The 16,432-nt window shown below is 46.4% G+C and overlaps 1 protein-coding gene and 1 long non-coding RNA gene across 4 annotated transcripts in view; one reads left to right on the top strand and one right to left on the bottom strand.

The window, feature by feature from the left end:
• Positions 1–7,177: 7,177 nt before the first annotated feature.
• LOC131499490 (uncharacterized) lies at positions 7,178–8,476 on the bottom strand. Its single transcript, XR_009255910.1, has 2 exons — positions 8,141–8,476; positions 7,178–7,975 (listed from the first exon to the last, which is right to left on the bottom strand). It is a non-coding gene; the product is annotated as an uncharacterized LOC131499490 (long non-coding RNA).
• A 35-nt stretch (positions 8,477–8,511) lies between these two features.
• ZFP28 (ZFP28 zinc finger protein) overlaps positions 8,512–16,432 on the top strand; it is a 25,180-nt gene continuing 17,259 nt past the window's right edge. Inside the window, exons 1-2 of one of the 3 annotated variants that reach the window (XM_058707481.1) lie at positions 8,512–9,096; positions 9,604–9,695. In XM_058707481.1, coding sequence (XP_058563464.1) covers positions 8,877–9,096; positions 9,604–9,695 — 312 coding nt within the window. In that variant the 5' untranslated portion in view covers positions 8,512–8,876. Of the gene's footprint in view, positions 9,097–9,603; positions 9,696–9,775; positions 9,830–16,432 lie in introns of those variants that run through there. The other 2 variants (XM_058707479.1, XM_058707480.1) reach the window with 2 other exon arrangements.

The raw sequence follows: 16,432 nt of genomic DNA, 5'->3' as shown, positions 1-16,432 counted from the left end.
GACCTGATACATAGAACATGTTTTAGGAAGTGTCTAGAGCTCTGGCTAATACTGAAACAAAAGAATTAGAATTCACTGGTAAGAAGTATGACTGTGTTTAGTCAAGGAAAAAAATAAAAATTCCTTAATATTGAAAACTTAAACAGTAGAGACCTTGAATAATCTAGCCTATTTTAAGATACCTGGGTTCACAGATTAATTCCAAACTTTCAAGGAATCACTAATTAAACTGTTGTACAGTATAGAAAAATATTTAAAATGCAATACTTTGAAGTGTTTGGAATCCTTCTTTCATGAGGCTAGTTCAATTCTGATATCAGCTCCCCTCAAAAATGAAATGATAGGGGCACCTGGGGGCTTGGTCGGTTGAGCGTCCGACTTCGGCCCAGGTCATGATCTCACGGTCCATGGGTTCGAGCCCCGCGCCGGGCTCTGGGCTGACAGCTCAGAGCCTGGATCCTGTTTCGGATTCTGTGTCTCCCTCTCTCTCTGCTCCTCCCCTGTTCATGCTCTGTCTCTCTCTGTCTCAAAAATAAATAAACGTTAAAAAAAAAATTAAAAAAAATGAAATGATAGATTAATTTACTTATGGTTCTGTATAGAAAAGAAATTATTTTTTTATTTTTGTAAAAAAAATTTTAATGTTTATTTTTGAGAGAGAGAGAGAGAGAAAGAGCAGGGGAGGAGCAGAAAGCGAGGGAGACCCAGAACCCAAAGCAGGCTCCAGGCTCTGAGCTGTCAGCACAGAGCCCTATGTGGGGCTTGAACTCACGAGCTGTGAGATCATAACCTGAGCTATGAAGTTGGATGCTTCACTGACTGTGCCACCCAGGCACCCCTAGAAAGGAAATTATTAATTTCAACTGAAGGAGACCGGAGGCTCTGAATAAATGGAGATCCATACATGTTTCTAGATGGAAGTTTCAATATTGTAAAGATGTCTACATTCACTCAATTCCAGTCATGATTACTAGGATATTTTTTACATTGACAGTTTTGTTCCGAAAATCATGCACAGTGGTAAATAGGCCGGCATCACAGGAAACTTTTGGAAAAGATCATATACCCATGAATTCAGTTTGTTGCAAAAGTAGTATTGTTTTAAGTTTCTGTTTATTTTTTTTATTTTTTATTTTTTTTAAATTTTTTTTTCAACGTTTTTTATTTATTTTTGGGACAGAGAGAGACAGAGCATGAACGGGGAAGGGGCAGAGAGAGAGGGAGACACAGAATCGGAAACAGGCTCCAGGCTCCGAGCCATCAGCCCAGAGCCTGACGCGGGGCTCGAACTCATGGACCGCGAGATCGTGACCTGGCTGAAGTCGGACGCTTAACCGACTGCGCCACCCAGGCGCCCCAGTTTCTGTTTATTTTTAAGTTATCTCTACACCCAGTGTGGGGGACCCCGAGATCAAGAGTCACGTGCTCCTCCAAAGGAGTCAGCCAGGCGCCCTGCAAAAGCAATATTTTTGATACATCGCTGGGGGAGATGGATTATTATAGATGGTGTTTGGCAGTTAGTTATCCAACTGGAAGTAAAGTCAAATCCACATTTTACTCCTTACAGAGAAGTTCACTGAATATGGATTAAAGATGTAATAGGAAACACAATATTAAGATTTTAGAAGGGACTATAGAATATTCGTAACCCTTTGAGTTCAGGGAGACTTGGTAAGATGGATACAGAGTCCAGAAGTCATGAAAAGAGGGTGACAGAAAGGAGCACATAAAAGACTTAGAGCTTTTCTATGGTACAAGACACTATGCTAAGTTAAAAGGAACATGACGGGTTGGGAGATCTTTAAACATATACATGTTATGAAGGACATAGCCCTTCTAAAAAGTGCTGTTGAGAAGCAGCAAGGATAAGAAACAGTCTGACAAAGCACATCAACAAGCGACTCACAGATGGTGAAAATGAAATCGTCAAATAAAATCGTGGAAGTTCCGAACTGCAACAATGATCACATAAATTGAAATTTCAAAAAGCCCTTGACACCAACATAAACCAGCCCCGATTTTATGGATAATATCCAGTACTGTTGCAGATGTGAAGAATATATTTTTATGTATTGGGAAAATAAATTGATTAAAAGCTATCTTCAGGGCTAATTTGTTACCCGTCAGCATTTTAAATGTTGACTAATCCCTGCTGCATTTCTAAATCTAGGAATTTATTTTCTTGAAAAGCACAAGTGCAGAAATACAGAAGCATATGCACATTAACTATAGAATTGCAAGAAATTTGGAGCAGCTTAAATGTCCAGCACTAGTAAACTAGTTACCTAATCAGTTAATTTATAGAAAATTCAGTAGGTTATATAGTTACTGAAAAGAATGGGGTAGATTTTCATACAGAAAGACCTCTTATAATTTACTAATTGCGGGTGTGATTTTCATAACTATAATATGATTGCATGGTTACAAATACCTAAAATTTATAAAGTTAAAATCATGAAAAAACATACATATCAGATACTTTTGTCTGCAATACAAATTGAAGCCACACCCACAGAAATACATGTAGACTTTTCCTCTGATGTCATTAAGTGAGGTTTCGTTTGTGTTGCCATTTGTACCTAGTTTTTTTTTTTTTTTTAATTTTTTTTTTCAACGTTTTTTATTTATTTTTGGGACAGAGAGAGACAGAGCATGAATGGGGGAGGGGCAGAGAGAGAGGGAGACACAGAATCGGAAACAGGCTCCAGGCTCCGAGCTATCGGCCCAGAGCCTGACGCGGGGCTTGAACTCACGGACCGCGAGATCGTGACCTGGCTGAAGTCGGAGGCTTAACCGACTGCGCCACCCAGGCCCCCTGTACCTAGTTTTTAATCCAATCAGAAACTCACTTTGGGACCCAGGACACAGTGGAAAATGAGTCATCCTTTGGCCCCAACTTGTGTTCCTGCCTCTCTGATAACTAGAGCAGGACGTGCTTCATGTTCTTTCCACATTGTTTGCCACTAGTAATCTTGCTTTCACTTTAAAATTATATTCAGTTCTTTTGCTGTCAACCAAAGAAACCTAACCAATACAGAAGTTGGTGTCCTTGAGTGGGTTTCAGGCAAAACATCCTCAGAAAATGTGGGTTATTATGAAAGTTTGGTTATCGGATGAAATGGAGCGAAGGATTAGAAGGCCCCTATTCGTATTTTGTGCTATGCAAGAAGCATGCCTTGACAGCAACAGTAAGACAGCTCGTCAGCTGTGTCTAGATTATTTTTAGACCAATCAAAAGGACAAAAAGTGCCAGTTCAAGGGGTTTGGATGAGGCTCATGCATAATGGAATTGGAGAAGATAAAGCAAAAGAAATAATGACTTAAAATTTTTGCTTTAAGGCATGGACTAGAACACCAGCCATTTTGCAATAGACTTGAAAGCCTTCCTTGTAGCACTCTGGCTGTGATTGCTAAGTATCAAAGAATGAGCTGTAACGCCAAGTGAATTCACAATTTTGTCAGATTTCCTAAGGAAAATGTTTGGCATTCGTGAGGGACAGTTGGTATACTGGTTATTAGAATGATGATTTGTGGGAGAATTTGGGGATTTTAAAACTCTTAAGCCCCTAAGAAACCTTAAGGAACCATACCAACTCATTACCCTTTGCCTGAGATCCCTGTGGATGAAGCCTGACCTGTTTCCCTTTTAGCTCACCAACACTGTGGCTTCGTTGATTTTAAAAAGAAACAAACAAACAAAAAAATCTGATTCTAAAGTGGCCTAGGGATATATAGAAGAAAAGAGGTTAGAGAAGGGTTGAAAGACTCCCGAAAGTATCAACGTTTATTATCAGAATCTACAAGATGTTTGCAAAAATAGGTTTTCATAGTACTTGACCTCAGACGTTGGAACAAAATTTTGAACTGGGTTGTATTTATGGGTAGGTACGTCGGGCATTGCATATTTGATGTGCTAATTTGTGCAGTTTAGTGTTTTTCTCTTAATTTTCTGTGTACATAAATGCAAATCTATTAAATCCTGACCAAAACTAAATGATATTTAAAGCCAAGAAATGATCTTGCCTGATAAACAGGAAGGAACTGGATAATTTGGGATGCTGAATTTGCTTTCTCATGTCTGAGTTTCTCACTTACCTTGTCATTAGGCTCCCTGAGACAGGGCCAAAATGCCTTTCCTTGATGCAGGAGGAAAGCATCACTATTTCTTTACTCACTGTCCTTAAGATGTCTGGCATCCTGGGAAGGGGGGATGCTCTTAGAAAGGGATTTCTTTTTTTTTTTTTTTTTAATATTTGTTTATTTTTGAGGGGGGCGGTCAGAGAGAGAGAGGGAGACACAGAATCTGAAGCAAGTTCCAGGCTCTAATTTGTCAGCACATAGCCTGACACGGGGCTTGAACCCACGAACTGCGAGATCATGTCCTGAGCTGAAGTCGGATGCTTAACCGACTGAGCCACCCAGGTGCCCCGAGGGATTTCTCATCTCTAGCAAGTGGAGCAGCCCAGGGATCCTGAGCCCCAGCAGCAGCTCACCAGAGGCAAAGTGGTTGATTCAGTGGTGTGCTTGGACAGGCTCATTCTGGCTTGCAAGAGTTAATTGTTATATGTTTAGACATTTTGTGAACTGGTTGTTAAAAGGTGTATATGTTTGTGTGTTTATATGTGTGGGTGTGTAGAAATATATACATAGAAATACACGTTTGTATTAGGTAATATATAACATGTATATATTGTATATGTATGTTTATGGGTTATAGTATAAATTTATACTATAATGGACAGATTATAATAAAAACACAATAGTTTGCAAATAGTTTTGAGCATTTATTTACATATTTATGACTCACATTTGTAGGGGGGACACACCATATAATAGTTGCTGGTGTGCCTCTCTCCAACTCTGCATTCAGTGACAACATGCTGGTAACTTTAACTCATGTATGATGGGAGTACTTAATAGCATACACTATAAATCAAGGCTTGTCAACTTTAAATTTGTTTTTTTAACGTTTATGTATTATTGAGAGAGAGCGTGAGCAGGGGAGGCGCAGAGGGAGAGGGAGACACGGAATCCGAAGCAGGCTCCAGGCTCTGAGCTGTCAGCACAGAGCCCGACGCGGGGCTCGAACTCACAAACCACGAGATCATGACCTGAGCGAAGTCGGACGCTTAACCGACTGAGCCACCCAGGCTCCCCAAGGCTTGTCAACTTTAAAAGGTAATAGAAAATGTTAGTCACTCAGGTTCAACATAAAAATGTTTTGGGGCGCCTCGGTGGCTCAGTTGAGTGTCTGACTCTTGATTTCGGCTCAGGTCATGATCCAAGGGTCACAGGATCAAGCCCTGAGTCTGGCTCTGTGCTGAGCATGGAGTCTGCTTAAGATTCTCTCTCTCTCTCTCTCTCTCTCTCTCTCTCTCTCTCTCTCTCTCAGATTTTTCTGGGTTCTAGTGTTAGGGAGGTTTGTTTTAGCACCAAGTAGAGGAATCCTTCTGTTAGGGGAGGTAATAATGGTATCATTAAACCAGAAGCTGAATGCCACCTGGTCACTTAAAGCTTCTGCCATTAGGAGAGACTTAAAAAAAAAAAAGCAAGAAAGAAAGGAAAAATATAATGGTTTTATAAAGTTAAAAAGGGATGGGGTGCCTGGGTGGCTCCGTCAGTTAAGCATCCGACTCTTGCTTTCAGCTGAGGTCATGATCTCAAGTTTTGTGAGTTTGAGCCCTGCTTAGGGCTCTCTGCTGACAGCATGGAGCCTGCTTGGGATTCTCCCAGTCTCTCTCTCTCTCTCTCTCTCTCTCTCTCTCTCTCTCTCTCTCTCTCTCTCTCTCTCTCCCCCTCACCCATCTCTTCCCCTCCCCTGCTCTCCCTCTCTCTCTCAAATAAACATTAAAACTTTTTATTAAAAAGGGGGAAGGTTTTACAATAGTTATTGGAAAGACATTATGGTTAGGGCATTTCCTTGTACTATCTGGCACGTCTGGGTATAATGTCCCATGTTCAGAATTGTTAGTTTCTCAATTCTCACTTATGCTTGTGTAAAGGTTTTAATCCTGGAGGAAGTCTTCCAATCAGGAATAACAATGGGTGCAGTGAAGGTCGAATGCTCTCTGTTCCATATGTCCCATGCCACTGGAGGGATAAAAAAGCCACAGTAGCTGATCCTGACAGACAAGAATAGAGTTGATGCTGAATAATGGGGCTTGGGAGGGTTAGGGACAGTCCACACCCTTGAGTTGTCATGCACAATGGTAACTGGTAAACAGAAACCGAAGACACCTGTAATACCACCCAGGCCATTGATTGTTTGGGTCACACTATCCCCGGACCCAGGCAAAGAACCCTCACTGAGATGTAGGTCAAGCTTAGGAGAAACGTGCAGTACATAAAGAAGTCCTAGACACCAATAATTACCCCAAGGCCAGTTCCAGAAAGAAGGACAGGTTATATTCTCTACCCATGGTTTTCTATTTGCTGGTTCATAATTAAGCTCCCTCCCCAGCCAGTGCCATTTTATCAATTCAAAGAAAGTGTTTTAATTAAAGTGGTTTAGGAGCCTGGGTGGCTCAGTCAGTTAAGTGCCTGACTTCCGCTCAGGTCATGATCTTGCGGTCTGTGAGTTCAAGCCCTGCGTCAGGCTCTGTGCTGACAGCTCGGAGCCTGGAGCCTGCTTCGGATTCTGTGTCTCCTTCTCTCTCTGCTATCCCCCTGCTCATGTTCTCTCTCTGTCTCTCAAAAATAAATAAACGTTAAAAAAAATTAAAGTGGTTTAAACTCAGTTCCATTATGTCAATGAGGGCTTTACAACTTTATTTTTAATGAGGAAACATTTACACACAGATGTTATGTGTAAAATTTCATGAGTCTTTAAAAGCTGGTACAGTAAAACATACTTTAGGCCTAGAATTCTAATTTTGCCAAATTCATACAATTGTGTAACTGATGTGGTTTGAAGTGTTGGGGTTGGGAGCCGACGGCTCAGAAAGAATTCTTGAGGGACGCCTGGGTGGCTTAGTCAGTCAAGTGTCTGACTTTGGCTCAGGTCATGATCTCACAGTTCGTGAGTTTGAGCCCCGCGTTGGGCTCTGTGCTGACAGCTAACAGCCTGGAGCTTGTCTTGGGATTCTGTGTCTCCCTCTCTCTCTGCCCCTACCCTGCTCATGCTTCTGTCTCTCTCTCTCAAAAAAATAATAATAATAATAATAATTCTTGAGACATCTTTGGTCCAAAAAGGTGCTTTTTATTAAGGTGCAGGGACAGGACCCACGGGAAGAAAGAGCTGCACTGGGGTTGTGACGGATGACTGATTATATACCTTCAGGTTGGGAGAGGGTTAGGGATAGTGTAAGTCTCTAAGGAATTTTGGAAGCAAGGTTTCTAGGATCATGAGGGGGCTACCTGCTGTTAGGAAAAGGTCATTTACTACTGTTTAGTAAAACCTCAGTCATGAGACTCTTCAGATGTATATCTGGGGGCCATAAGCTTGGAGGATGATTGCCAACATATATCTTGGGGTGGGGGAAGATATAAATGAAGTTTCAAAAAATTTTTATATGTTAAAGTAGACTCACAGGATCCTGGAGGGTCAGGATAACCTTAAGCTAAGATTGCCCTTTGCCCCTAGCAAAGCGTCATCATCAAGGCAGCTGAGCTCTTAGAGGAAGGTCAGTCCACCTGTTTCAAGGACTTGCCAATGGGCTGTAGACAGTAAGGACATTTAATTTTTTCTTTTGCCTTTTGTTCCCCATATCATAACTACTACCACCAAGATACAGAAGACCCACAAGTTCCCTGTGCCTTTTGTAGTGAGTCTCCTTCTCCTGCCCCCAGCACCCACTGCTCTCTTTTCTGTCTTAAGTGACATTACAAAATGTCACATAAATGTAACCGCATGCAGCCTCGATTCTGCGATGGTGGGTGTAGTAACGCATTATGCCCGAACTGTTGTTAAGTGAGGTTATTCACCAAGCGGAACAAGGCGCTCAGCTCCAGGGATCCAGAAAGCTCCGGACTGGCCCTAAACAGTAAATGAATAAAAACATCAGTTAACTCAGATAATCATGAAGGTCACCAGGTGGGTGGCATCTGTGACTGCGAGTTTGGGCAGCCCTCTGAGAGAGTGACAGAAGGGAACCAGCCCCGACGAGAGTTTGTGGGAAGACCATTCAGGTGCAGGACCCACTAAAGCAGGCACGTAGCACCTGGAGGACAGGGTGGGGGCCGGGGCCAACCCGAGTGTCCAGGGACAAGGGGACCCATCTGAGGTCGAAGGTGCGAAGTGAATCGGACGCGAGGGCACGCGGCACTCACACGCCCCCACCAGGATCACACTCTGGACACCGGCAAAGCCCAGCGCGGCCCTTGGCCGCAGCTCGTCGGCGGGGACACCGTCGGGACGCCCACCCGCGGACCGCGCCACCTGCCCCGCCCTAGCGTCCCCCTGCGGCCCCGCCCCTCGCCTTCAGCCCCGCCCCCGCCCGGGAACTGCGCCTGCGCGCTCCGAACCCAGCTCTATCTCCCAGAAGCCCGTCGGGCGCTGTCAGTCCCCCGGGAGGCCTGCACTTCCGGCCAGGCCCGGGTCGGGCATCCATAACCACCGGGGGGCCGCGATCCGGAAAAGCCGGAAGCGGCCGGCCCGGAGAAGGGTTGACGGACGCTGTGTAGGCCCAGGGAGGGCCCGAGCTTTGCAGCCTGCTCTCCGCTCAGTCCTGCCGCGGCGCTGGCCGGGACTACGCTTCCCAGGACGCTTTGCGGTGGCTGCACACGCCCACTTCCGGCAGCGGCCCGCGGCCCGGGTTGGTGCGGCCCGGCGGTGTCGGGGTCTCGGCGGCCGGGGTGGGCGCGGGGCGGGGCGGGGCCGGCTGGACGCCGGGCGTGTCCGGGGCGGGAGGGGGAGCGAGCGCGCGCGCCGCGCAGACATGCAGGGGGAGGCGGGCACGGGTAGGAGCGCGGGGTCCCGCGGGCAGGACTCCCCGCCGCGGCGAGGCGCCCCCAGCACAAAGCCCGGGGCGGGCCGGGGCCGGACTGCGGGGACCCCGACTGCCTTCGTCCGTCCAGCCCGGGGAAGGCCGCGCGGGAGGAATGGGCTCCCGTCCAAGAGCCAGCGAGGAGCGGTGACGACGGGGCCTGAGAACCGAGGTGAGGGTGACAGGTGGTCGGGCCTGATGGACGGGGACTAGCGATCCCCCTCAGAGGGCGGGGAGGGCGAGATCGTGGGGCCAGGGGCTTCTGGGGCCCGAATGCGGGTGAGTGGTTGTCCCTAGGCTCTAGGCTGGTAGGTCGGAGGAACCCACCGGGTTGGAAGTTTACCCTGAGTCCGAGCATCAAGCAGCGGTGCAGGGAAGGACCTTGACTTTCCCCGGGTCAGCCTAGCCGGACACTTCCGCAGTTCATGCTCCCAGAGAGGGGAACCCTTCTCCGCTCCGTGGCAGCCCCCGGGGAGAGTAGTAGTAGTAGGCAGATCACCCCCTTCCAAATTAGTGCTGCCCTGTTCGTGCCCGAGCGTTCGATTCTGCACTTGTTGAAGCCCTTTCCGATTGATTGATGGCTGTGGTTTAAGACTCAGCAGGAAGGGACCGATTCCACGCCGGTGGTCAGGGGCGCGGTGTAGACTCGGCCTCTGGCTACTCCCTTCTGTTCCCCCAGCTCTGCCTTCCAGAGGCCCTGCGCTTCTCCAGGACAGGAGGCAGAAGCAGGAGGCCGCGGGGACAGGACCTGAGCTGAAAGCCTTGTCTCGGGTGAGTTGGCATTTCCTCCCTCCTCTCGGAAATGCAGTCCTGCTTTTCAGGACTTAATAACGTTTATTTTCTTTTACAAGTTTTCAGTTTAAGATGCCTGTCCTGGGAGCTGGTTCCCATTTCCTCACATTCTGGTGAGTGGTGGGCTGCAGGGGTAGCCCAGGGCCTCCCACCCTGCTTTCTCTGCATCCCATTTAGTGTTCATTCTTCACTGGTGAAGTGACTCAGCCCCTCGCTGGGCCGCTTCTCTCCGAGGGACCCTGATGGAGCCCACAGGTGCTCCTTGGGGCAAGCACGACAGTAGCTTGTGCCGAACCTGGTTTGTTTGGTATCAGCTCTGTGCCAGTCCCTGGAGAAACAGATGGCTAAGCCCCAGTCCCTGCTCTCCAAGAGCTTACAACCTGTGGAAAGTCCTGGAAGCAAACAAGGTCCTCAAGTGCAGGTGAGAGGTGAGAGCCGAGTGCAGGTGAGAGCGCCTGGAGGAGCTCTTGGCTCCTACCTGCCCAAGGGGAGGGTGGGGGGTCGGGAAAGGAGGTGATTTTTTGAGCCAGAGTTTGAAGGGAGAGGGAAGGGCAGCACCGGCGCAGTATGGAAGGCTGTCTTTTTCTCACTTGATTGTGTGGTTTCTTAAAATGCTAACATAGTTTTGTTTGTGTCTGTCATCTGTGTCTCACAAATAGGAGAGCCAGCTCATACATACATGCACTGGGTTCCAATTGTCCCGCCCAAGCTGCTTCTAAGCAAGTTACCAGTGATCTCCATATTACCAAATGCAGTGCCCAGTTACCGTCTTTTTATTTATTTATTTATTTATTTATTTATTTATTTATTTTTTAGATCTTCTATTATTTATTTATTTTATTTAATATATGAAATTTACTGTCAAATTGGTTTCCATACAACACCCAGTGCTCATCCCAAAAGGTGCCCTCCTCAATACCCATCACCCACCCTCCCCTATGTTTGGTTTTGTTTTTTTTTTTTAATTTTTTTTTTTTAACGTTTATTTATTTTTGAGACAGAGAGAGACAGAGCATGAACGGGGGAGGGGCAGAGAGAGAGGGAGACACAGAATCGGAAGCAGGCTCCAGGCTCTGAGCCATCAGCCCAGAGCCCGACGCGGGGCTCGAACTCACGGACCGCGAGATCGTGACCTGAGCCGAAGTCGGATGCTCAACTGACTGAGCCACCCAGGCGCCCCAACCTAATGTTTGTTTTTTAGAGGGAGACAGAGCGTGAGCAGGGAAGGGGCAGAGAGAATGGGAGAGAGAATTCCAAGCAAGCTCTGCACCGTAGCAGGGCTTGATCCCACGAACTGTGAGATCATGACCTGAACCGAAATCAAGAGTCAGACGCTCAACCGACTGACACCCAGGTGCCCCCGTCCTCAGTTTTTTTTGATTATCATTGGCTTTTGTTTTTTTTTTTTTTTTTTTTTTTTAATTTTTTTTTTTCAACGTTTTTTATTTATTTTTGGGACAGAGAGAGACAGAGCATGAACAGGGGAGGGGCAGAGAGAGAGGGAGACACAGAATCGGAAACAGGCTCCAGGCTCCGAGCCATCAGCCCAGAGCCTGACGCGGGGCTCGAACTCACGGACCGCGAGATCGTGACCTGGCTGAAGTCGGACGCTTAACCGACTGCGCCACCCAGGCGCCCCCATTATCATTGGCTTTTGAAGTAGCTTAGCAATTGGCAAACTTTCAGTGTAAAAGGCTAGGTAGTAAATATTTTAGGTTTTATGGTAACTGCTGTAGCTGTTCCTCTCTGCTTTCTAGAGCTCCACTCCACTCATCTGAGGCAGCCACAGATGAGATATAAATTAATGGGCCGGGTTGCGTTCCAATAAAACTTTATTTACAAAAGCAGTTGGCTGCCAACCTGTGAAATAGCTCATCCCTTGCTCTCTGGTGGGACCCGTTTTTCCCTTGGCTTGTAGGGCACAACATCTGGCTTTCCTCCCACCTCCCTGACCGCTCTGTTCTCACTGCCGGTTCCTCCCCATATCCCTGACCTACACCTGTCGGCATGCCTTGGGACTGTGTTCTTGGCTCTCCTAGTCCACCTGCACACCTTCTACTGAGGAGGTCAGTTCTCATCTGTAAAAACCAGCCACGGGCAGGCTTCTCCCATATTTGCCTTTCCAGCTCCAGCCTCTCCTCTGAGCTCCAGGCCTGTGTATCCAACCTGACTCTTCCTCTTGAATGTCCAACGGAAAACTCAGACCCAAGACATTCAGACCCGAATTCTGAGATTTCCCCCAAACTGGCTGCTCCCACCGTTGTCTCTGTCTCAGACCAGTGGCAGTTTCATGCTCCCAGTTACTCAGGGGTGATTCTTATCTCCTCTCTTTCTCTGCCTCCCATGTTTGGCTTGTGGCAAACCCTGTCAGTGCAGTTTTCACATTCACATTGTATTCGACCCTGAGGTTTTCACATTGTATTCAGAATCTGATGATTATCATTATGCCCACTGCCCCCATCACAGCCTCAGTGGTTATTTTACTGTTGGCCCCTTGACTCCGCTTCTGTGACATCTCCCACATGTGTTCCTGCAGTGTATCCCAGTGTAGCAACCAGGGAGTGTGTGTGTGTGTGTGTGTGTGTGTGTGTGTGTCCCAACTGCTGTGTCACTCCATGCTCAGAACCCTCCGGTGGCTTCCCTGAATGAAGGCCAGATCCTTAACGTACTGACGGGGCCCTGCATGACTTTGCCTCTGGACTTTTGGACCTCTGACTTTTTTTTTTGTTTTTGTTTAAAGTATTTATTTTTGAGAGAGAGCGGTCAGGGGAGGGGCAGAGACAGAGGGAGACACAGAATCTGAAGCAGGCTTCAGGCTCCGAGCTATCAGCACAGAGCCCGACGTGGGGCTCAAATTCATGACCTGTGAGATCATGACCTGAGCCGAAGTCAGATGTTTAACTGACTGAGCCACCAGGCACCCCTGGACCTCTGACATTTACTGTCCTTCATCATACTTTGCTTCCTCAAAAATTGCCTTCTCATTTTCCTGATCCCTCTGTCGACAGTTCCAGAGCTTCCCACCCAAATTCCTCACACCTTCTTCTCCGCTTTACTCTTTTTTTTTTTTTTTTAATGTTTTTATTTATTTTTGAGACAGAGAGAGACAGAACATGAACAGGGGAAGGGAGAGAGAGAGGGAGACACAGAATCCGAAGCAGGCTCCAGGCTCTGAGCTGTCAGCACAGAGCCCGACGCGGGGCTCAAACTCACGAACCGTGAGATCATGACCTGAGCCGAAGTTGGACGCTTAACCGACTGAGCCACCCAGGCACCCCCCCCCCCCCCGCACTTTACTCTTTTTATTTTTTTAATTCTTAGCACATTTGAACGCACTATATATTTACTTAATACATCTGGTTTTCTGCTCTGAGTACATATGACACAGACAGCGATTGTTGGCAGTTTCACCCCAGTGCTGGATTCAGAAAATATTTGGTGGGGGAGTGTGTGAATAAGTCTTAAATTTCTCTTGTAGCTGATGTTTTGCTGTTTAACGTAGCATGATAATAACTTTTATACCTGAGAATGCGCTTCATCCCTGAGTATTTCCTATGAATACATTCCTAAAACTTTTTCTTACTTTGTGGATTAAAGTTTGTTACACGAAATTGGAATACTTCAGCAGCTGTATTTGGATGGAACAGCGGCAGAGCCTCAAAAACTAGAATTTCTGTTAGGGTATGGGGGGGGGAGTAGACTTCACCACTCCCCCCCAAAATGACCAGTTTTTCATTCATGTACCTTAAAAATTAATTGAATTGTACCAAAAAAAAAACCCTCTTTAATGCATTTTTTCTTATAGAATATTTATGTTCATTTTTTCCTATAGCGTATTAATACAAAGTATTTTTGTGTAAGGATAGCATCGCTTTTGTTTTCTGTTTGTTTTAATCCCTGTCCCGTCTTTATTAAGAGTCAGACCACCGGGTCCGATTCTTGTATCAGGTGTATCTTGATGTTTTCTCTATGGTGTAGTGTGACATATCAAAACCCTTTTGGAAGTCTGCACGCTAACAACGGGAGTAAGAACATGACCCCCACACTTGAGAGAGTGCTGTGTCCCCTTGAATGAAGTGGGTTGACCCGGACATGAGTTGAAGAAAATTTGTTTTATCTGAGAGCCGTGTTGCCTTGTGGATCCTGTTTCACTGTCATCAGCATTATGGCTGATGTCACTGTGGAACCTGTTAATAGAGGCGTGATAGTGTGATGACCGTGGAGCCAGGCTGCCTCGGTTCGGAAGCTAGCTCTAACACTGGATCGCTGTGTGACCTTAAGGCACCTTAATCGACCACGTTTTCTTCGTCTGTAAAAAAAGGGAATGATCTGGGGTGCCTGGGTGGCTCAGTCGGTTAAGCGTCCGACTTCGGCTCAGGTCATGATCTCGCGGTTCGTGAGTTCCAGCCCCGCGTCGGGCTCTGTGCTGACAGCTCAGAGCCTGGAGCCTGCTTCGGATTCTGTGTCTCCCTCTCTCTGCCCCTCCCCTGCTTGCGCTCTCTCTCTGTCTCAAAAATAAATAAATGTTAAAAAAAATTTGGGAAAAAAAAAAAAAAAAGGGAATGATCATGGCACCAGCCTAGTATGGTTCTTGTAAGGGTTAACTAAGTTAGTATAGATACAGTGCCTAGAACAGAGTAAAGGTGCCTGACGCTTGGCAAGATCTCAGGAAGTGTTAGCTCTCAGCACCCTCGTGTGTCACGGTGGTTTAGAAATGTACACACCAGCGCCTTAGATGATGTGTGTTAATGTATCCATTGGACGGGAGTTGGCAAACTGGCCTAATCCGGCCCGCCACCTCTTTTTGTATAGCTTGTGAGCTACAAATGGTCTTCCCATTTTGCAGTGATTGAAAAAAAATGACAAACAGTATGTCATAACATGTGGAAATTATAGAAGTTTATGTTCTGGTGCCCATAAACAAAACCTCCTCGCAGCATAGCACTGTGGTTTAGGTATCGTCTGTGGCACCTTTCGTGCTGCAAGAGCAGAGTTGAGTCGTGACAGAAGGTGTCTGGCCTAAGATGTTTGCTCTCTGGCCCTTTACAGAAAGACTTTGCTGATCCCTGATGTCGAGGTTAAGGGTGTGGACTATGGAGCCAGACTGCTGGGTTCCAGATCTTGGCTCTGCAGTTGACTCCACGATCTTGGGCAAGTTAGAGCTCTCTGTTCCTCATCTGTAAAAGGGGAATGGTGATAGTACCAACCCTCAGGGTTGTGGGGGTTGAGTAAGTTCAGAGTTGTGTCTGGACTATTACAAGTGTTGTGAGCGATAATTGTTGCTGTTTACAGTAAAAGACCTTTGTTGGCTCTCTTACTCTGGGCTGTGCTCACAGATCAACACAGAGCGGGCGGCTTCTATACAGCACACATTCATTTCTCACGTTCTGGAGGCTGGGAAGAGCCAAGATGACGCTGTTGGCAGGTTGTAGGTGGTGCCTGATGTGGACCCGCTTCCTGTTCTGTCGCTGGCGCCTTCTCTCTGTGTCCTCACATGGGGGGCTCTGGAGCCCTCTAGGGTCTCTTTTATAAGGACACGCAGCCCATTTGAGAGGGTTCACCCTCATGACCAAAGCACCCCCAAAAGGCCCCACCTCCAGATGCCATCACACTGGGTGTTAGGATTCCAGTGTATGGATTCTGGGGGGACACAAACATTCAGACCACAGCACTAACTGAAGCCATTGATTCTGTACATAAAGGGCAGTCTGTATAAACTGAGACAATGTCTTACTTGGAAGGTTATACTATTAGTGTTAGGTCTCTCTGGAACATAGGAGTAGAGAGGTGGAGAAGGGGACATTTCTTACTAAGAAAAATCAAACCCCAAAAAACCCAGTTGGCAAATATGAGAAAATACTGGAACTTACACTCTTCTTTGTAGGAGCTCCCAATTCCGGTTTTGTTACCGATGACCAAGTAGTAACAAAGGCTAGAAAAATGGGCACCATTTTCTCTTGTACCAACAGACTTATGAAGTTATTGTAAAGATGCTGTAAAGATACTATAGATTTTAAAAAGGTGTTGTAATTTGTGTATAATTCATGTACTCTATTCTATGTAATTCGTTTCATTTATTAAAAGATATCTGGAAGATTTTTGAAATATTTGAATGTCCAGAAAATAAAGAAGTGCAAGGAGGGAGCGTGTAGTTAGAACTGTAAGGCTGGAATCCATGAGAACCCGGCTTCTAGAATCAGGTCAGAAGAAAAGCAGAGCAGTAGCATATGTCCAAGCACCTGTATCTTTGAACACAGTTTAAAATATTTGTATGGAAAGGGATTTTTGTTTGTGTTTAAGCCACTTTGTTGAGGTATGATTGGCATGTAGGAAGCTGCACATTTTTAATGTGTACAACTTGATGAGTTTGAGGGAAAGTGTGTCCTGGTGAGACCGTGCCCGCCATCAAGGCCATAAGCTTATTCATCACCTTCCAAAGTTTCCTCCTGCCCTCATCATCGTCAACATTATTATTTTTGGTGGCGAGAACACTCAACCTAACATCTGCCCTCTTAGCAAATTTTAAGGATGCAACATAGTATTGTTAGCTATGGGCGTGATGCTATACATTACGTCTCCAAAACGCATTCATCCTGTGTGAGACTTTGTTCGCCTGACCACCACCTCTGGATTTCCTCCTCCCCTGGCCCCTGGCCACCCGCATTCTACTCTCTGCTTCTGTAAGTTGGACTGTTTTAGCTTCACATATAACTGAG

Source organism: Neofelis nebulosa, chromosome 17 (assembly GCF_028018385.1).
Source record: "Neofelis nebulosa isolate mNeoNeb1 chromosome 17, mNeoNeb1.pri, whole genome shotgun sequence".
NCBI lineage: Eukaryota > Metazoa > Chordata > Mammalia > Carnivora > Felidae > Neofelis > Neofelis nebulosa.
This window is presented reverse-complemented; position numbering and strand designations above follow the sequence as displayed.